Below are 21,862 nucleotides of genomic sequence, written 5' to 3'. Positions count from 1 at the left end.
CACTTACCTTTCACCAAAAATAAAAATAAATCTCAAAACCATAGTCAATGAAAAACTAATGAATTGTACAAGCTCAAAATGAAAATTAAAAAAAAAAAACTTTTGTGTATCACACACAGTACCAGTGGAGTAAGACACTTCCCTCCTCCCCCAGCTAAGTGGAGATTGCAAATTGTATGCTCAGTAAAGGACTAAGAACTGGAAGTCTAAGAATGCCTACCACTGAACACAATGTAAAACAACCCAGTAGAATGTGAGTAAGGCCTTAAGTAGACATTTCTTCAAAAAGCAATCTACAATGGCCAAGGATCCCAGGAATATGGTGGGCCTAACGTCATCTGTCACTAAATAAAGGAAAATCAAACACACGACTCCACACAGCTTCACACCCTCGATGATGGGTGTAAGTATGGACACAACATGGACAAAAGAACAGAAATAAAGGAGTCGGCAAAGGAAGAGGGTAAGTGCGGTGAGCCTTGCAACCAAAGATGGACAGTGAACAGTATAGTCATGGTGGAAAGCAGCTCAGTTTCTGCTAAAAATGTTTAAAAATAAGGCAACGATAATTTTTATAATTTCTTAGATGCGTGGGTATATATTTACCATACACATGCAGGATCCCCACGGAGTCCAAAAGCAGATGTCAGATACCCTAGAACTGGAATTTAAAGCAGTTACAAGCTACTATGTAGATGCCAGGAACTGAACCCAGGTCCTCCGCAAGAGCAGCCAGTGTTCTTAACTAGTCAGGTGTCTCTCCAGCCCCAGGGCTGCATTGATTTTTCTGCTAATTTCTGTAGCACTCAGCCAGAAAGTGCAAATGAGGTTTGTCTTCAACAGATGAATGAAAGAACAAAATGTAGCATTTGTTTCTGATGGAATGTTATTCTGCATAAAAGGGACAAAGCTCTAAAACAGGTTACAACCTGAGTAAACTTTGCAGACCCTGTGTTAAGTGGCACAGGAAAGATGCACATGGATTAATCTGTACCCTTCTGGCATGTGTTCAGATGTTTTCCTAGAAACAGAAGGTGAAGGGAGGGTGCCCCGGGCCAAGGGGAAGAGAGCACAGAAAGCTACTGTCAAAAAAGCTTTAGGAGTAGTGATGGTGTACAACATAAATAACCTTAATGCCACTAAATGGACACTTTAAGGTGGCTAACTGGTAAGATGCATGCTACATATATTTTCTCAGAATAAAAAAATATGAACAAACTGCATTATGGAAAAGATCAGAGCTCAAGAAAAAGAGGAGAAAGATTATAGCCAAACACATTAATCCCTCAGTTTACAGAAGTCCCTATAACTCAATGAAAAAGATAAACGCGAAAGTATTCCCAGAAACACAAAACAAATGGCCGACAAACCCCTGAGAATCACTCAAAATTAAAGAAATGCCAACTGAAATAAAGAATGGCTTTGCATTAAGTTCTGGTGATGTACAGTGCTGGTGCGGAATACATCAGTGGGAGTGTGTATTGACTGATCCCTTCAGAGGAAGATTTCACAATATTAGAAATTTAAGATGTATGTATATGATCATATCACAATTCCAATAATATGAAATTATACAATAGACGTTCTTGAGAAACTGCAGATATATATTGATGTAAACAAAAACACATTAAGCTATAGAATTCATAAAATGGCACTTATTAGCTAGCATAGAAATGCCCTGTATCGCTGAAACAATCTTGTTCTTCTTGCAGTCGAGGGGTCACCCTCAGGAGTAATCTGTACTTGGAACTTAATTTGGGATCATAGAGTTCAACAGTGACACGTGAGCAAATGTGCATACAAGACTCCTCCCTGTGAGCATCCCAAGCAAGGTATGTCCCTGAGCACAACAGTGGCACAGATGTTATAGGAACAACAAACTATTTTCTGGTTGAATTTAAGGTCTGGTCCACAGCAGATATCCAGTTTAAAAAAAAAAAACATGCTGGAGACATTAGAAAATACAGACCTCAGAGGGGAGGTTCCTGCTATTGCTAAATAGATATGGTGTGCCTGTCAGATTCTTCTAAACATTTTGCTTATACTTGTAGATATTGTTGCTGTCGGCTCAGAGTCGAAGGAGCCATATTTTGACAGTGGACAACAGTTATAGCAGAGGTTTCATTCATGATGACTGAGACTGTGGAGAACAAGTGTCTATTCCACTGCTGTGGCACAGTGGCCAACACTCAGTCATAAATGGAAGAAGACATCTGTTCCTCTCTCTCTCTCTGTCTCTGTCTCTGTGTCTCTGTCTGTCTCTCTCGGTGTCTCTGTCTCTGTCTCTCTCTCCCCCCTCTGTCTCTCTCTGTCCCCCCTCCCTCTCTGTCTCTCTCTGTCTCTTTGTCTCTCTGTCTCTCTCTCTCTCTCTCTCTCTCTCTCTCTCTCTTTCTCTCTATGTCTCTCTTTCTCTCTCTCTCTCTCTCTCTCTTTCTGTGTGTGTGTGTCTCTCTTTCTCTCTTTCTCTCTCTCTCTCTCTCTCTCTCTCTCTCTCTCTCTCTCTCTCTCTCTCTGTGTGTGTGTGTGTGTGTGTGTGTGTGAGAGAGAGAGAGAGAGAGAGAGAGAGAGAGAGAGAGAGAGTAGGTGTCTGTACATCTGTATCTGTATGTCTGTATGTAATCCCTCTCTAAGGCTTCAGGGACATCAAGGGACATAATAGAAGGAATTGTGGAAAATTAAAGAGCTAGAAGAAAGGGAGCAGTTCCCCCCACACTGAGTTTGCTCACTGCTATCATGAAGCAGAATAGCTGTGAGCATGCTTGTGAGCCAGCCTCGGTCTATTCAAATTATCCTGTGAAAGGAGAGCCTTACAAGGCTCATGGGACCCTCATGAGGCCTTTATGAGTTCGTCATGGGGTCATCTCTTTATGAGATTATATAAGAGAGAAGCAATTGACTGGAGTAGAACTCTCATCAGTGCACCTGTACTTAAGTGGCCCAGAGGACTGGCTGCTTGGTATGGTTGCCTTTGAATTACCCATGTAAGCAACCACAGTAAATGCATTGCCTCACAAGCCGGCTTGACTAGTCTTTTCCTTTGTCTGATCATCCTTATCACAAATACGTTTTCTTTATGTCTCTTCAGGAAAAGGCAGGATTCTTTAGTAACAGAAGCCATCATGGAATTAGACGACTACTAGCAGAGTGGAAAGCCAGCTTACAGTAGAGACAAAGCCATGGAGGACATGGTCACACTAAGTCCACTGCACAGCAGCTCCATCTGCATGCCCATAGGACTAGCACTGTCTTCTCTGCACTCCCAGGGCACATTTGAATTATGGGACCCTTGCAATGGCAAAGAGGCTCATGCTAAGAAAGAACATGGGGCAAGTGGAGACACATCTTTAAGACCATTGCCAAAGGTTTCAATAAGTGTGCTATCCCTATATTCCATGTTCTAACACCACAGTGAACCTTCCAGGCTTCCTCTTCTTAGCCCAGAAATGGCTGGGTGGGTCTTGCAAATTGATCTGCTCCTCTTGCCTCAGGGTGTACAACATGCCATATGTTTGTACCCCAAATGTGAGGTCAATGCCATCAGCTTTATCTCAGAGAAGACCAAAGCCATTGACCCAGATGTTCATTGTTCTTGGTTCCCACACAGCTTCCTGAATGACCTGTGCTCACTATTTGAGGAAGTTCCAAGTGTCAAACTTGAGCTTAATTAAGCTCAACTTTTAAAAACTGAGTCCCTTGGAACTCTGGGGGTTCTTATTAGCTAATATTGTTGTTTTCCTATGGGGTTGCAATCCCCTTCATCTCCTTCATTCCTTCCCCTAACTCTTCCATTGGGGTCTCTAAGCTCAAACCGATGGTTGGCTGTGAGTTTCTGTACTAGTCAGGTGCTTGCAGAACCTCTCAGGGGACAGCTATACCAGGCTCTTGTCAGCAAGTGCTTCTTGGCATCAGCAATGGTGTTGGCATTTAGGGTCTGGAGATGGAATGGATCCCTAGGTGAGGTGGTCTCTAAATAGCCTTTCCTTCAATCTCTGCTCAGTTTCGTTGTTATCTGGCATCACTGTGAGGGGATGGCCTTGGTCCTGTGGAGGGTTGATGTCCCAGGGTAGGGAGATGCTAGAGTGGTAAAGTGGGAGTGGGTGGGTGGATGGAGAAGCACCCTCAAAGAGATTAAGGGGAGGGGGAGATTTGATGTGAGGGTTGTGGAGAGGAGACAGAGAAGGGGAACGGCATTTGAAATGTAAATAAATAAAGTAACCAATCTAAAAAACTGATTGGTTTGGAGAAGAACTAAGTCCCCTTCTTCCCTCCTTCTCTCTTATGCTTGGTGAGAAATGAGTAGAAGTTTGGTTCAGGGAAACCACACTGACGAGGGTTGTATAGTTCCATATAACAGGCAGGGGCTGAAGGCACAGAAGGCGACAGTCCACTCCCGTTGACTTGTTTATTTCCTCACTGAAGACTCCTATCCAGCTCTACCTGTGTTCTGTGCTCTGTAGCTTACTAAAGTCTACGTGGGACTCTCCCAAGAGACCATGGCTTTCTCCTTCTGCTTAACTGGTGTCACAAAGACCAGAGATTGACCAATATAGCCATTGAAATAGACCTTAGAAAAAAAGGTTTTTGTTGCCTTCACTGTAAACATATCAGGCAGAGTAAATTGAAAAGTACACCACACTAAGCTCATGTGTAAGCAGCAGTCCCTCAGACAGAGCTAGCTAAGCATAAAATCTCCCACATTTATCCGATTCTTCTTGGACTAATAAAACATACACTCATTTTTTTGGGAGGGTTCCAGCATTTGCCTTTCAGTGGCCACCTGGTCCCTTTGTGAAGTGAAAATCTATTACACACTGTCTTGGCTACACAATGCCCAGGAAGTAGCCCCATCACCAGTTGCAGCTGTGTTTATCCTCAGGATGATTTTTATCCTACTTAGTGAAGTGCATGTCACTCTTGAGTCCACATTTGTCCTGAATATAAATGACTAAAATATTTGCACAGCAATTGAAGCTGAGTGAGCTCTTGCTTGTCTTTATTAACAGTTAGGAAACAAGAAATTGCTGGCCAGAGCTACCTGTACCTGAATTCTCACCTGTGAGGCTGATCAGATAGCTTTTCTTTAGCCTCAGGTCAGACCCATCAACTTTCAAGTCCTAATCCCATCTGTGATAGACCTGTGAGCTGAGCAAGATCCCTGCTCTGTGATCCCTTCCTCTGTAAAATAGGTTCAGAGATTGTGGAAAGCAGAGATGCTTCTCAACAATGTCGCCAATCTCATCTAAAGACTGGGAAACACTTAGGATCACTCAGAGAGAAGACTACCAGTTTCTATGCAGTTCACTTAGTGATGGGGGACTGTCCTGTTACAGCCAAGTGGTCCTGGATAATGAAAAATGCCTAAAAAGGAAGAGGGGGGATGTCAGAAAGGATGAAGATGCCTCCTAGGTGCTCTGAAGATGGAGGAAGGTACATTGTGCCGAGGAAATATGAGGGCCACCAAAGTTGGAAAGGAGGAGGAAATGTCCTCCGAGGCTTGGAAAGGACATGTGTTACCAGAACCTGGGCTGCTCACACTGGACTTCTGCCCCTACTACTGAAATCTGGTCTTTTCTTTTGTTATAGGATAACTTTTGGTAGCTTGTTACAATTTCATCAGCAACTCATGCTCAAAAGCTGTGGCGCCAGCCTGTAGGGCTGTTTGATTTTCCAGAAGCAGGTAAGGGAGCCCCTTGTTACATGGTTTTCTCTAGTCTCTGGCAAGAAGATGCCTGACAGCTCTGTCACATCCACAGGTCTCATGTTCTCTTTTGCCACTGAGAGGAGAGAGAACAGGAGGAGAGAGGGTGTAGGGATCACTGTCTGACTTCTTGCCTCTCCTCTACCTCAGAGGAAGAGCTCAACGGCCAGGCTTTTAATGCACTCTGATATTTAATGCTGCATTGTGTTAGACCTCCCAGTGAAAGGACCTCTCAGTGCAGGAACAGGATGCACTCTGTGGACAGAGCAGTAGACCTCCAGGACATAAAGCTACCAATGCCTTAGCCAGATGGCAAAGAGATTCCTACCATTCCCAGAAAGAATGGATGCTGCAGTTGCTGATTGCAACAGACAGAACTGCACCTCTGATAGGCTTGATGAACAGTCTGATGGAGACAAAGTTAATGAACGCCTCTGATGGGAGTTTATACAATCCTAGAGTGTAGCGATAGGTTCTAGTGAAGCCTGTAATTCTCTTTTCATGTTAGTTCAACAGCAAAACTACAGAGCCATAAAACATCTGGATGCATTACAAGGTAATTAGAGGGTAATTTAGATCTTCTCCAAAACCTGCAGAAAGGCCAGGAGAATGAGAAGGTGGATTTCCTTCTTACCTGCTGAATGACAACGAATTAGTACTTAGGCCATGCCCAGTGAACTGGTCCCACTCTTCAGGTCTGACCCAATTTGGTCCAGACAACAGAAGTAGGAGAACTGTGCATTTAACTCTCATTAACTTCATTTCCTCCTCATTTCTGCCAGTCTATTGGGGGAAACGAAGGGAAGACCTGCACACTTATGGAAGAGTCTACATCTTTTAAAAGGTTCAAAGAGCACTGTCACCATCCACACAGAAAAATGACATTACTGCCAGGGTAAGCCATGACAATTCTTCTTGCAGAATTTGAAATCCTCCTGCTCCTTTTGACTCGTGTACCTTCTCTTGTCTGAGAGCCAGAAGCAGGGTTTATAAAACCTTGTTGGGGATGAAAATGTTCCCTCCAGTTCAGACATTGCTTCATCAGAAAGGAAAAGCACTCACAAGCCCAGTCTCATTGTCCCTGAACATAGAAACATTTTAACAGGTTTTTTTGTCCTTCAGTAAAATATACACCTAGGATATCTTTATTTTCCCAGCATCAGCTGGAAAAACATCTCCAGAAAATGTTCTGTTTAAGTGAAGTGGACATGCTGCGTTTGCTGACTCCCTTTGATTGAAGACTAAGTCCAGCTTCCTAAGGGCACAGGCTTCCATGTCACTTAGTACTGTGAAGAGAGCTAAGAGGACTTGAATGGGCAGCCTTCTAAATGGCTCTGATTTAACAATCAGTGGGAGCCGGTGCCATCTTGTTCAGCTTTAAATAATGTGAAATAAAGACTCACTATAAGCCCTATAAAATACTTCCTAACACTGAACAACAATTTCCTTAAAATGAGTCAAGGTTCCATGCCCAGCATTCTGGATTTCTTCAGAGTGTATAACAACTCTCAGCATAAAGATGAGACCTGGTGCAGGCCTCTAATTCCACTCACTTGAACAACTTAGGCAGGGGAAGTGGAACGCCTTTAGGACCTACGTTATGAGTTCAAGGACTATCAGGCAACTTAACGAGACTCTGTATACAAATAACAAGCACGAAGAGGCCTGGGCTTCAGCTCAGCAGTCATTACAATGCTTGTTTAGTGTACGTAAGACATGTTCAATCTGCAGCACACCTCTGGGATAATGCTATTTTAATCCATGGGCTTGGAGAGTCAGGGTTTCCCATATATCATTCATAAAACATATATCTGCTTTCTTGAAAAGGAACCTCTCAGAAGGTACTGGGGATTTTTTTCCCACTCTTGGTGAGAAAGGACTCACAGGGCTGGTCAGAAACAGCTGCTTCCTTGCTTAGCAGCCCCTTCTATAGGACAGAAGGCTCCTTGCCCCACCCCCATGTGGGGGCTTCCATTAACACCTAACAGTGCCCTCCATGATGAGGGGCTATACTGAGACATGGGTTGAAAGAAACACTTTCATTTGCCCACCTCTGTTCTCCAGAGCAGATCAGCAGATGCATGGAATGAAAGTCAAAGGACAGCTAGTGGCCATTCCCACTGTTCCAGTACCAATGACCTCATGGGATGCAAGGAGAAGCCCAAACCCACCACTTGAAAGGGTCAAGTTTTCAGTGGGAAGTGTCACGGAAGCTTAATTTGTGTGTCTGCAGTCCTGAACATGACTCCATTAGAACTACTTCCCAGCGTAACCAGGAACAGCAGCTCTGGATCCTGCCCCCAGACAGAGTGCAGCCCTTCCACAGTGGTACCGCATCCCCTCCTAATTACTTGCTGAGGCCTCCAGCTTGCGTTTGTGGGGTGGGTCCTCGATGATTCTCTTGAGGTCCCCACGGTTCTGCAGGTCCACTGGCTTCTCCCAGACGGACAGCTGCATGGTCGGGTTGAAGAAGAAAACCCGGTCATCACCCGTCCAGACCACACACCTGTGAAAGTTGAAAAGTTTTCTTAGTCACTTTCAGAGACCCACGGTGAAGAGCAATAACCACAGCCCTCTCTTGGCCTGCCCTTCTGGACTGTGAGGACATTCTGGGGGGCATCGGGTAATGATGGCAGAGCCTTTCCTTAGAAACATGCTTTGTGCTTCTTCCCATGCTCTCTCGTTTGGTTAACAGGTTTGGTTCCTACCCCCTCTTACTAGCAAGGATTCCAACCAAAGTTCTGAGAAGCTAGGAAACTTCACAAGGCTACAGAAAGCCAGAACCTCCCCAGCTCTGTGCACTCTCGTCAGTTTAGTGACATTTTACCTCGGATCTAGGCACCTGGGCCTCCAGGTGACCTTTTCACTACCTCCCACATTCTAGCCTCTATAACCACTGAGGAGCACTGTGCAGCTGAGATGATACATGGACCACTTGACCCAGAAACTGAGCCCTGGAGTCCTCCTCACTTTCACAGGGGCCTCGTACTTTCAGATATGGATGCCTAAAGTATAGGAAAGGGGTGGTTTACTGTTTGAAATACTTTGAAAGAATGAGGAACAGAGATAGACAGAGAAAATGAGGTCCCTTCTACAAGGTTGCCCACTGGCTTTGGTGTGTGTCCCCTGTTCTTAGGATGCTGCAGACAGTATGACTAGAGCCCATTTCCTATCCAGACTTCCTGGCCTCAGCTTAGCATAGCAGCCTCTAAGAGGCCCCTGGCTCTTCTCCATGCTTATCTGTACTACAGGAAAGGAAAGACTGGGCTACCCATACAAAAGCTCCATCCAAGTGAGGGCTATTGGCCAACTGTAGGGTACAGTGAGACACTGCTGACCCTCAATGTCTTGCTCACACATCATCCTAGAAAAGTGGGCAGGGGTGTTTGCATAGAGGGACCCACTCCAGGTTTAGGCCTGTTAGCTTTGGTTAGCTTTGTCCCGAGAGCTGTGCTGAGGGCCCAGGCTTGCTTCCCAAGTGCTGGATTCAGACCCTAATGATCTGAGAAACCCCATCAGGTATCTTACTTTGTCTAGGTCAGGCTCTGTGGTGGAGCAAATAGAATGACAGTCCTCAGATGTCCACATTCAGACCTCAGAATCTACAAATAGGTCCCCTCACATGACAAAAGGACTTAAAGATCTTGTGCTGGAAAATGTTTCTGAGTCATAGATCGGGCCAAAATACCTTCATAGAGTCTATATGAGGAGAAGGACACTTGAGGATGGAATTAGAACACACACACACACACACACACACACACACACACACAGTGAGATGGCAAGGGAGGTGCCACATTACTGGCCTTGAAGCTAGAAGAAAAGACACAAGCCCAGAAACCAGATGGTCTCTAGAAACTGAATAGACAAGGACATAAATGTGCTGCTGGGACCATCTGAACATCCTAGCCACTAACAGCCTGATAGCAGCCGAGTGAAACCTGCCTTTCCAGGAATGCCAACTGTCTTTGCTTCCTGATGTTCAGTCCAGATTCTGCTCCTCTGTGGCATCTCTAGCCAGGATCCATGATGGAGAAGTCTGGAGAGTGGCTCCTCCATGAGCCCTCTGTGACCTTTCAGGAATGTGTTGGTCCATAGTTCATTTCTCTCCAGCAGTAAACATGTCACAGGGGCCACTTTTTCCAGCAAAAGCTAGTGACTTGTGAACTCCACAACCATCAGAAGTTGGTCTATATAAACCAACTAATGGGTTTCACCCTTGGGAACCCTCAGGTTGGTGTCAACACCCATTAAGCAGGAAAAGAGAGGGGGGTGGGGAGAACCCTTGTCCAGGGCCTTGCCTTCATACTACCTGGGCTTATGGCAGGCTCAATGAGCTAGGCTTTCTGCCCTCCTCACAAGGGTTTAGAAGGAAGCTGTTTGTCTACATAGTACAAAAGCTGGGTCATTAGAAGTCTGACTGTGTGCAAAGTGAAGAATTATCACACATACTATAGTTCATACACAGTGTAGTTGCCCAGTGGGCTTCCCAAGCAGAGTGGCCAGCAGGGGCATAAACTACTTCTAAATAGGAGCCATAACCCTTCCTTCTAGATAGTTTCTCCTAGGAGCTACTGGTCACATAGTAAACTGTTTTTTTTAGCTTCTGTTATGTCCCATGGAGGCTGTGTTCTTTGGGGACTGGAGGACCAAAATCAAGGTCGCTGTTGAGATTTAAGATGTGCAAGTGAGTGGTGGAAGAAAGATTAAACCTAGACCCTTTTCCCAGCTGCAGCCAGGCTTCTGGTGCTTTCCTGTGACCACCAAAGCAGACTGAACTGAAGTTCCTAGCAGCTAGTGAGCTATTTGCAACTCTTACTTGGATTATTTTTTTGTCCTGATGCTTTACTGAACTTGGTCTGAGTGAAAAAAATCTAGAAATATCACTAGTTCTCTGCCTCCTTACGACTTGAACAGTCTTGTGGTGTCTCCAGGAGATGAGGACCTGTTCCCGTGGTTCCACCTCAGCGATTAGGCAGGGTTCACCATCCTCACAGGAGGCTAATGTATCCCATGATTCCATAGGCACTAGGAACCTGGCATCATAAGTTAGCCTTGTGCTCCTTCTCAGAGCTGAGCAACTGCATCTGAAGAGAGAGGTCCCTGGTCTGGGATATGGCCTTGGAAGCCTGTATCCAATGTGAGCTTAGCCTCTCTTTTTGACAGTCAAAGGACATGGGGACCTACCTATGGGTCCTGCCATGGGCCCATGTGCTAAGCTGTTCTCATCTAGAAGAGAACTTTTCCCTCACTTGCATGTCTAACTTCCAGTTCTTATTCTTAAATAAGTTGGTTCCAGGACTCTCTAACCATGGTCACTGTCATGACCCCTTCCTACTGACTTATTTTACTGGGTGAGAAGCACAGGAATCTGGATGTTCTGGTTTGGCTTTCTGAAGCCCTTCATTGTCTGAAGCGGGTCAAAAGGGAGCAGTTCATGGTCCAGGATATAGTTGGACTCCACAGACACCCTGTGTTCTCTGAGACCCTGGTCTCTTTCTTCTCCTTCCCCAGAGAGCCCTTAGGTAAGAAGCAGTAGTTACATCTGTGTCTCATGCACTGTGTCTGGGGAGCCCCACTCAAGACGATCCCAATGCTGGGGGAGGGCTAAGCTTCCAGGGGAGTTTGGGGGTAGCAGCTGAGATGGCAAGAACCTAAGTGGGCCCTTGCCTCTCCAACACCAGCTGCCAGGTTTTCAGGTCCAAGGCTCAGGCTTTCCCAGTAGGGCCTGCCACAGAGTATTGATGAGAAAAGCTCACAGAGAAGTGTCCAGCCAATTACCATTGGCTGATCTAAGGAGGTACTGACATGTTAAATTAATACCACAATGTATTGGTATTTACATGAAAGAAGAGGGGAGTGTTTAAGGGAGGAAGGACAAAGACAGTTGCAGGTCAACCCTAAGGGACAGAGATCTAGATGGTGGGGAGGGAACAACAATCAGTATCCTCAGATAATCCCAGCCCCCCAGCAGGGCTGCTGCAGTCTCTTTTAAAGTAGAACAGATGAGTCTCTGCAGGTGGTCTGTGGAAAACCATGGCTGCCCAGAAGGCTGGAGGTCACACACTGAGTTCTGATCAGAGAGACAGCTTGGGAATGAGAGGACTAGAGAATGAGAAGCTGAAACCAGATGAGAGAAGATAATCCTTTGTCTTTGGGTTGAGACAAACAGGCCGATAGTGCTGGAGTTTAATAGTGTCAGGCTGTCCTCTGTCGAACCTGAGCTGCCACATAGGGCATCTCCCATCAACTGGAAACTTGGCTCAAAGCCAGTCAACAGAGCTGGAAGAGGTGGGCACCTGGCTTGGACAGATGGCTTCCACAGCTGGGTGTGGGCAGGTGCATCTTCGCAGATGGATCTGTGTAGATGGTCCAGGAAGCTATGTGGTAAAGAGTTAGGAGTCCCTAACCTACTGCAGGCTCCCTGGATTTTAGGCTGTAAAGAGGAGACCATGGACAGATGGTCTCCAGAGGAGGGAGCAAAGGACAGGTTAGAATGATCTCTGGCAAGGGCCACTAAATCTAACCATTGACCAGAGAGAGCAATGTGAGGGAAGGAGCCTGGCTCAAAGCCTTCTGCCGTTTATGTTCCTTTCCCTGAAGTCAAAGATAGAAGGCTCCTTGCGAACATGTACCTCAAAGTCTTTCTGCTGGGAGGCTCAGATAGCATCTTTGGGTTCTTAGGTCTCTCTCCTTCATCTCCCAAGCTCTCTCATCCACTAAAGAAACAGGTCTTCACACTTCAAAACATATATTTATTTGGCCAAGTTATCCCTGGCCTTATTTTCACAAAGATGAATCTCTGTTGCACATTCAGACTTCCATGGGGAGGCAGTGGCTCTCAAACGTGCTGCTTAAGTATAAAGGCACACAGTGCATCCCACCCTAGGGAGAGCTGGCTCTTCAGTGCCTCAAGGTGGAGGAAACATCTCCTGCTCCCACCCCCCCCCCCTGCCACCACTGAACTTCTAAAGCCAGGGAGGAATGGGGCTAATTAGAGACTTAATGGAGCATTAGTGTCTGGTGGGGGTGGTGACAATTAACACAGTACACATTTATATCCAGGCTTCGAAGAACCCTGTGCCCAAGGGAAGCATGTGGAATTGAACTGCAGAGCCAGCCACAGGTAAATAGACGGGGTTCCCAAGAGGAAATCTGCTCGTCCACTTGTTCCGGTTGGTTTCAACTAGACGAAGCTGGCTATGACATGCAAAATTAATTTTATGTTTCATTTTATGCCCATTTTAAGTACATGGATAGCTCCTCTTCTCTCATCATGCCACATAATTCCTGGATGGCAGCCATATCCTTCTTCTCTCAAAATGTCCCTAGATCCCGGCGGATGTAATTAGTGCACTGGAGTTATTTAAGTTTGATACAGGAACCCCACAGCGAGAAGCCCTGTGTGTAGAGATCTGGCAGTGGTTGATGTGTTCTAGAAAAGGGGTTTTAGTCATGAAGTCACCCTTTGAACAGCAAGTGCTGAGGTGTGGGAGAACCACTGTCATTCAGCCCACTGGAGTGAGAAATCAAGTTTGGCCTGCTGCCTCCTTGAACCCAGGACAAACATACCTGTGGCTTCTTGTTCTCCCGACTCATCCCAGCATGCTGTGTCCAGGACAAGGAATCCTTTCTGCTGGATAAAGCTCACTGTATCCAGTATGCCATCAATGGGCAAACAGCTCCCTGTGCCCTTTGCTATCTGGTGCTTTGCTTCTACAAGGGACTGACCTAGAGACAGGGCTTTGGGTGCTCTGTGGTCCAGATGCAGAAGAAGAAGAGGACCATGAACCTTGTGGAGTCTGATCACCAAGGTGACAGAAACATGCTTTTCAGCCCAAATCTTTGGCCATGCCTCCCTTGGACCCTATGTCTTTCAGAGTGAGTGCACAGGGAGAAGAAACATGTATCTGACACTCAGAACAAGAATAAAGAGTAGCTGACATGTGACTGCCAGCAGCACCATGCTTGAGAATGTATATAGCTTTCTATCGCGAGTGTCACATCCCCCCATACGGAGGCAGGCCAGACGGATGCTTCTCAGGGATCTGCAGAAGCATAACATGGAGCTGAGGCCCAGCTCCTGAAGGCAATGCCTTCACGTGCTCTTGTGTCTGCTACTTACTTTCTGAGAACTGGCCGGGGTGGCGAGAGGGGGCTGGGGACGTGCTGACAAAATCCCGTCTGTTGCTCACATGCTTTCTCACTGTGGTACCCAGAGAGGCTACCGGAAGGGCTCCTCAAGGTGTGCCTCACCTGGGCTCCTACACTGCATCACCAGGGCTGGCCCTTTTCACTCTTTTGCATGGCTTGACAATGTTGTAGTCAGCTATCTTTAGCGGTTCCAGAGACTCATGTTTTCCTATTCTATGAGTGGCCAATTAGCAGCAGCAGACCAGCCTGTTAGTATCCTGTCTCTCTCTATCCAACCTTCCCTGACACAGGTTCAAGCCACTCACACCCCCTAAGAAACCAGGTAAACCAGCCTGGAAGGGGTCCAGGCTGTCTAAAGGATTTACCATGTGAGGGTCTTAGCTTTTCAAAAACTGCAGGGGCTTGTATTTTTTTAAAACAGCTACCGTGACCTTTGACCTCATTGTTCAGTCTTAGACAGTCAAAATTACTGGTGAGGAGCCACAGTACATCCTTCTGGCTTAGCACTGTTTTAGAACTCCAGTATACTGTCTTGGAGACTGATTAAAAAACCACCCAGAGCTTGGAGTACTCACTCCTCCCCTCACCCACCCAGAAGACAACCTCCAGAGGCCTCTTCAGCCTGGGTCTAAGTGGTAGCTTCCTCCTGCCTCCTCCTCCATCTGCTATAACTAAGCACTTTGACATTTAATTCAGCATTCAGCTCCCCTCCCCAGCAGAAGCACCTTACCTGTCCCTTCTCTGACATAATAAAAGGCTCAATTATGCAAAGGGGACAAAGTGACATTTGGTTTCCCTTCAGCAGTATGTACTCAAAGAAGAGTGATGCTTGCTCGCAGCTGAGCGAGCGTGATCACATGTCACATCTGAAATTGACACCTCACTGATGTGGCCCGGCCCGCTTCTCCCTTAATAACTGTGATTCCTAATCACCTCTCTCCGGTCAAACATCCATATTTGTCACGCCTGGGGAACTACTCCCCTCTCTCTGAAGCGGTTCTGCCAACTTCATCCAAGAACATGCTTTTATGCAGATTCTTTTAAAGTCAAATAAACGCAATGCTTGCAGAGCTAGACATCCAGAGAGCCTATTTTTTTAAGGTTGTATGCAATTAATTGATAGCTATGATAGTCAAATGATATTTTAAGTCAGGATAAAAGCCATGCTATTAACACGAAACTAGGGACAGAGAATGTGCCTAGGCTGGCTAACTCCACACAGCAGTTTGAAGAATCACATGATTTAGGAGCCAAACTTGTGGAAGTTCTACCTAAATATGTCTCCTAACCAACATGGCCTACCCACCATTGGCCTCTCAGTAGGATAAGAGACTCCAGACTCATGGCAACACCATGTTCATTTGGGCAAGTACTTCAACTGCATCTGCATCTTAGGACCAGAACAAAGTATAAGAGAACCAGCTTTTGTAGGAGGTGGTGCCTGTGATACCACCACATCCCCTGACTCCTTGGGAGGACACATCTTTCTCTTTCCACAGCACTCACAAAGAACTTTGTTGGTAAGTCGCTGATTAAGCTTGAACTTCATCAATCTGGACTTTCTCAGAGAAGTGAGCTTCTGTGAAATGTTCCGTACACATCGTTTGAATTTTATGAAAATAGCTAATTATTTATAAATCCATAATCTCTAAAATGACTCGCAGATGCTAATTAATCATTGATGCTGACATTTATTGCCCTTCGAGCCAAAGCCTCATGGATTTTACACTTTGTTTAGCCATTACCTTTGAAATGTCCCCGTGTCATCAATAACTGCGAGAAAAGCATTTCAGTGTTGAACGGGGAAAAAGTTTCAGAGGTGTACGTTCAGCCTCCTCATGGGGGAGGCTTCACTTCGTGTGGAAGTGGGTACACACACTTCCCTCCCCAATGTCCCCAAGAACCGTGTCTGGAACCCGGGTCTCTTCAAAAAGTGCTAAAGTCTGTGCCCTTTTGTCATGAAGATTTGGCTAAAGATGTTATTTTGGAACCTGGAAACACCTTTCATGGTTAAACTGGCACCCACCCTGAGAGGAGAATGTGAAGGACTCTGGATGCCCTCTTACTGGGCACTGCTTTATGTGTGCCTAAGGCTACACTAATGTGTATGAAGAGACTGTAGGAGAGGATCCTGGCGGTTAGGGATGCCTTGGAATGCTTCAGATAACTTTTGGCTTACTTAGCTCTTCAGCATAAAGAGTCCCCATGAGCAGACAGCCCCCCCTTTCTCTCTCATGCCTTTTCTTCAACCTGAGCTGTCTGCCAGGTATATTGCAGAAGGTGGACACAAACAGGAAGCACAATGCACAGTTTTAACTTCAGTTTTTTTCTCAATAGTCTCTTACTCCTATGTGCCTGAGACGAGAAGTCTTGTTTACTGGAAGTCCTAGCAAACAGTTTCTCAGTTCAGTTTGCTAAAGTACGCAGAGAGAATTAAAGAACACAACAGGTTGGCTTGTGCTTTCCAACTTCCTGCTTGCTCTGGTCTAGTTGCCCAGGCAGCTCTGAGGCTCAGGGAAATGCCTCTTCTAGCTGTGGCAGCTCTGCCTATATGAAAACTTCCCCAGCCATGGGTCCTCAGGGAAGTTTTGTTCTAAGATTTCTGTTCTACTAAAGTGTCTCCTTCCAGAAACTCTGCTGAGTCCTGACCCCAGGTTTAGGACCTTGTCATTTGTTCCCCTTTACCATTGGGCACTGAAACTTCTGGGCCTTCAAGCACAGAAGGGCCAATGCCTTGAGGGGCTAACAGAAAGCCATGGCCTTCCCACATCCAAATGAGCATCATATCCAAGAAATGCTGTCAGGCTGACTGTGGTCTAAGCCTCCATTGCTGAGACAGAGATCTCAGAGCTTCCTGGGTTTGAGCAGTAATTTGTATCCACATCTACATAAACTGGTGATGGGAGCATCCCCACCCCCACCCTAGGCTGCACTTGTCCTGGCTCTGCCCATGTCCACCAAAGAGCTTCTGTACTCTGAGTTGAATCTAGTTTTTTGTTAGCAGTTAGTTTAAGGTGGCCACTACTCTCTGAGGTGAGGGTTCCAGTATTTCACAAATGGAACATATGAACAGAGATGGGTAAAGGAGATGAATTATTGCTCCTGCACCTCCAAGAATTACCAGAGTACCTGGCTGACCAGGAACAACCAGACACTAGTGAACCCCAGAGGATTCACTGTTGTTGTGATGGCAGCAATGACTTGAGATACTGGAGATAGATTGTCAAGGTTCTTCAGATGGAAGAGCTCTATCCCTGAAACAGATGGTCCCAGTTCCATATGTGGAGAAACTCTTCCTGAAGAAGACAGCCATGGCTCCCCAGGTGGAGAAGCTCCATCCTTGAGCAGATGGTGCTGTCAGGAAGAGTCTGGCCTCTAAGACTCCATACATGTGATGCCAGGTTTAATGAGGCTGTCATTCTAGGTGCCTACTGAGTCCCTCCCAACCACATTTGCAGATGAAGTGAGAACAGGAGTCTGTTATTCTCAGTGGAGAATCCTGGTTCCTCTACTTGTCTAAGCAAGTACGAGTCCCCTCTCAGGTATGGTAAGATCTTCCAACACACACACACTTAGCTAAAGGGCCACTTTACAGGGTAAGGAACTGTAGCTTCTGCAGCACTGAAGTTAGGAACACACAAGACAAAGGATGTAGGGAGGCAGCATTACCCTTTTTACCCTCTGTCATACTGCACAGGTTCCAGTGAGGATACCTGATTCTGATTGGGTCATGGAATGGAACTTTTCTTTCCCCGTGTAGGCATTTAGTGCTACTCAACACAGGCTCTGCTGCAGAGTACCTGCGACCATCAATTTGCCAATCAAACAGGAGAGGGCCAAGAGCAGCCCTCTACCACCCTGAGACAACGGGACTCAGTGGGGTATCTGAGGTTCTGTCCCTCCCTTCAGGTCTGAACCCTCTCCAGCTGCAGCTACTACAGCCCTGCTCCTAGTCGTCCCAGAAAACCGCTCATCCATTCCATCTTCTAGAAGAATCGTGAGCTTGGCTCCACTCTCAGAAGCCCACAATAGTGTCATGTGGTCCTTTTCCTGGGAGAGAATGTTCAATTCCACAGAGGCCAAGTCCTCACTCTGTGATTCACAAACACCTCCCGTGTAAGAATGAGGTTCATTGATACGGTAATCATGTGATATTCAGGGGACTCCTGATACTCAAGGCAAGAAGTATCTGACTTAGTAATTGGGAGGCCAAGGATCCTCACACAGGGAATGGGAAAGCTACATATAGCCCATGAGCCTTGCTGACCACCAGCTAGACCCATTTCCCATCAGATTCTAGTGTTCAAGGTCACAGCTACAAGCACATTCTCCCAAGGGAAGCTCCATGGAAGTTATGGCATGATGTTTGATCACTGGATGTTTCTACATATAGATTCCTGCCCACTCTGTATCCGGTAGAGAACTACTGAGATTCCTGAGACCTACAGAATAGACAGGGGCATGCTTTGCCCCTCTGACCATACCTTATTTTTTGCTAGTATGTTCAGGAGAACATACAAGGAGACTTGTATCCATAGATCATGATATCTCATTACAAGAGCTTGCAGCTCTACCATAACCTCCCAAGAAGGTAGGGCTGATTTAAATTGTTTGGCCAAAGACATATCCGAATATGTTTCCACCCACAGGGACCCTGACATTGAAATGAGACAAGAAGCTGGGTGTCTTCCGGATATGAAAAGATGTTCAGTTGCCAGGTGCCCAAAGAAGTCACAGAAGCATAATGCCGCACCCCAAACACGGGGCCTTGTGTTTTTCTTCCCTCTAACAGTTCCTGAGTCATATCCTTTATAATAAAGCTGAAATCATAGCTAATCACAGTTAAGCACTTTTCTGGGTCCTGTGAGTCACTCTAGAAAATTACCACCAAAATCAAGGGAAGGCAGTGGGAGGCCCTGTCTTTATAGTCAGCTATACAGAGTGTGGGTAGCCTGCTGATGCTGCCTGCAGGCTAGCATCTTTATGAAGTAGTCTCCTGGGACTAAGCCTTTAACCCAGAGGTGTGATGTCAACTTACAGTCTATTATCTGAAGTCAGAATTGAACAAGGGACTCTCAAAGCACTGGAGACCATAGGTTTGGGGAAGCAGTGTCCAGAGGCAGAGCTGAAGGTGGTGAGCTGGAGGCTACTAATGATACAGTATGGACATTACCCTACATAGAAGGAACAGATGCCCTTCAGCCATAGCCCTGCATGGTAGACCTGAGACCCTGAGACAATTAGTAAGGCCACTTTTCGGATACAGCATTGCTATTCTTAGAGAATGTTATATCCTGATGCCCCCATTGCAGCTCCCAGAGGGCACATTACCCTGACACCCACACTGCAACTCCCAGAGGGCACATTACCCTGATACCCACACTGCAGCTCCCAGAGGACACATTACCTTGATACCCCCATTCCAGCTCCCAGAGGGCACATTACTCCAATACCCCCAGTGCTGTTCTTGGAGGGCACATTACCCCGATGCCATCCTTGCTATTTCTCTTGCTTAGATTGAGCATTTCCTCCCAGCTGTATATTGCACTCCAATTGTCAGGTTTTAAAACTAATTTTTACTATAATAACCTTTTTATCCTGGTTCCAAATTACTCCATTAGAAAAGGGCACTTTTAAAAACCAAAGACTGTGGCTCCCTCGTGGAAGGTGCTTTGGAGTAAGGCATACTCAGAGATCAGGAATCCTCTCAGGGCAGCCGGAGAGAAGAAGACACAGTTTTAATTAACAGTTACTTCCCTATCCTCCTTCTCACGGGAGAGGGTAGAAAATCCTTAGCAGCTCATGGCATGCTACATTTACTGTGAGCCGCTGATCTATATGCAACAGTGCTGCTGTTTTAATACATACAAATATACCAGGAGCCAGGAACTCATCATTTAAGTGCCATTTTCCTTTCTGTAGATGTGACAAAAGTGGAGAATTATACTTGCCCTGGGGTACAGATTGTGTTTTTTAAGCATAATGCACCTAAGGACATGTACTTTCTCTATGATGACATTAAGCAGACTCTGGGACGACATGAAGCTGTGTTTTATAGCTCTTGGCTTTAGGGGTATCTTACCAGGGGGATCCAGGCACAGGCGTGGAGGCCACCGGTTTATTGCCTTTTGCTGCAGTCTCCTCCCTTCTTACCAATATGGGCGGAGGCTCCTTTAAATGAAAGAGAAGATGAGAGATGATTGTTTCGGTTCTGAACACTCTCTCAGTTGCAGCGGGAAGTAACCAAGTCCCGGGCAGACTCAGCTGTCTCCAGCAATGACTGCAGAGTAAAACATCACAGAGAGGAGGCTCTTAGATTGAGCAATCACAAGAAGGCTTGGACTGACAATGGCCTACGCTACATACACAGGTAGAGCAATCCGCAAGAGGCCGTCTCTAGTGTCCCCTTTTGTCTGCTCTCAGACCCAGAGACAAGGGGGAGTTATGAGATTGCTGCAGTTCTGGGGTGCAAGGAAGGGTGAAAATATCACTGGGCTCAGATCCAGGATTCCTGAGCTGGAGGCATTGGCTGTGCCATGTAATCCCCATGTACAGTGGCAGAGAATCTCCGTGCTGCAGGGTATCCTAGACAAAGCCAGGGCTGACACATTTGGGTTCCTTATGACAGAGAAGTGACGCCCCTCTTCCCCAGGCTGTTCTGGAACCCATTATGTGGTCTAGGCTGGACTCAAACTTGCAGTGATCCTCATGCCTCAGCTTCTTGAGTGCCAGTCTTCCCAGTGTCAGCACCACCCCTGGTTCAAGCTGGCATCCTTAAGGTAGAGCAGAGTCCTCAACAGGTCTGGACTCTGGAGGCTGGGGTACTCCTCCTCTCTGGATAACTCTGCTCAGACAGTACTCAAGGGGTCAGTTTTCCAGGTATATGTGATTCTCTGGTGCCCAGCCAGGTTGGGCAAGTGTCACTTTTTTCCTCCCCATTTAGAAAATAAGAGTTGTTTGAACTTTGTATCTGCTACAAAAACTAAAACAAAAAACAAAGAAAAAAATTAATTTATTCTCTCCAGGTGAAAGCAGAAGAAACATGCCCATTTCTGTGTTCTTCTCTGAAGGAACTGGGGCAGGGGAGGCAACTCTTGTTGGAAATTAAAAATCTGGATGATGACAAGTCCAGTAGCGACCATGGACAGGGTCAGGCTAGGGTCAGGCCAGGGTCAGGCTATTGTATTTAGTGGTCCTACTTAACACAAACATGGATTCTTGGATCAACACTGAGCTAATTCTCACGATAGAAAAGCAACTTCAAGAGAAGAGGTTCTTCAAAAGTAAACAAGCAATGATACAATGTTGCAATGGGTCTAGGAAAGAAAGGAATTCAGAAAACATAATTCTAGGGATTAGGGACCTCTCTTACCCCTCCACAACCCCAGAAGTTTGCATGGCTTTGATCTCAAAACTCAGACCACAACAAAGATGATAGTTTCTCTATCTGGAAATTCTTGTGAGATTAAAGGTCAGGTGGATTGTTTCAAACAGCATCCTGTTCTGAACCACCGGTTACAAAACTGAGTACAACTTCAGTGAATTTAACTCCATGTATGGGAAACGATGACTGACCATGTGCCCAACTGAATTTACGTGAAGTTAGAACTTATCCTAGTGGCAGAGACACTCATCAAGAGGTCAGTGTGGGAGACACAGTGGTGGTACCAATGCCTGGCACCAGTGACCAAAGTTCAGGACAGTGCAGCAGCCACAGCTTGCTTTCCCTGTCACTGTTCTGGGCACAGAGACAGAAATGCTCTGATTTATGGACATCCTAGACACAAATTTCTCATGTAGTGAGAAAGGACCTTGAGTTACTCTAAGAGCCAAGAGCAGTGGTCCTCAACCTTCCCAATGCTGTGAGCCTTTCATTCAGTTCTTCATTCTGTGATGAATCCCAACCATAAAATTATTTCATTGCTTCTTTACAACTATTACATTGCTAGTATTTTGAGTTGTAATGTAAATATCTGACATGCAGAATAGCTTATATTTGATCTCCAGAGG

The 21,862-nt window shown here is 46.0% G+C and overlaps 1 protein-coding gene across 1 annotated transcript in view; it reads right to left on the bottom strand.

Moving 5' to 3' along the window:
• TCERG1L (transcription elongation regulator 1 like) overlaps positions 1–21,862 on the bottom strand; it is a gene marked incomplete at both ends in the record, with an annotated part of 171,935 nt that overhangs the window by 38,004 nt on the left and 112,069 nt on the right. Inside the window, 2 exons of the mRNA XM_080911783.1 lie at positions 8,050–8,204; positions 19,935–20,023. Of these exons, the coding sequence (XP_080767909.1) occupies positions 8,050–8,204; positions 19,935–20,023 (244 nt within the window). The remainder of the gene's footprint in view (positions 1–8,049; positions 8,205–19,934; positions 20,024–21,862) is intronic.

This window comes from Micromys minutus, assembly GCF_963924665.1.
Source record: "Micromys minutus genome assembly, chromosome: 2".
NCBI classification, from domain to species: Eukaryota; Metazoa; Chordata; class Mammalia; order Rodentia; family Muridae; genus Micromys; species Micromys minutus.
Note: the sequence above shows the minus strand (reverse complement) of the source record. Positions and strands in the feature narration are given on the sequence as shown.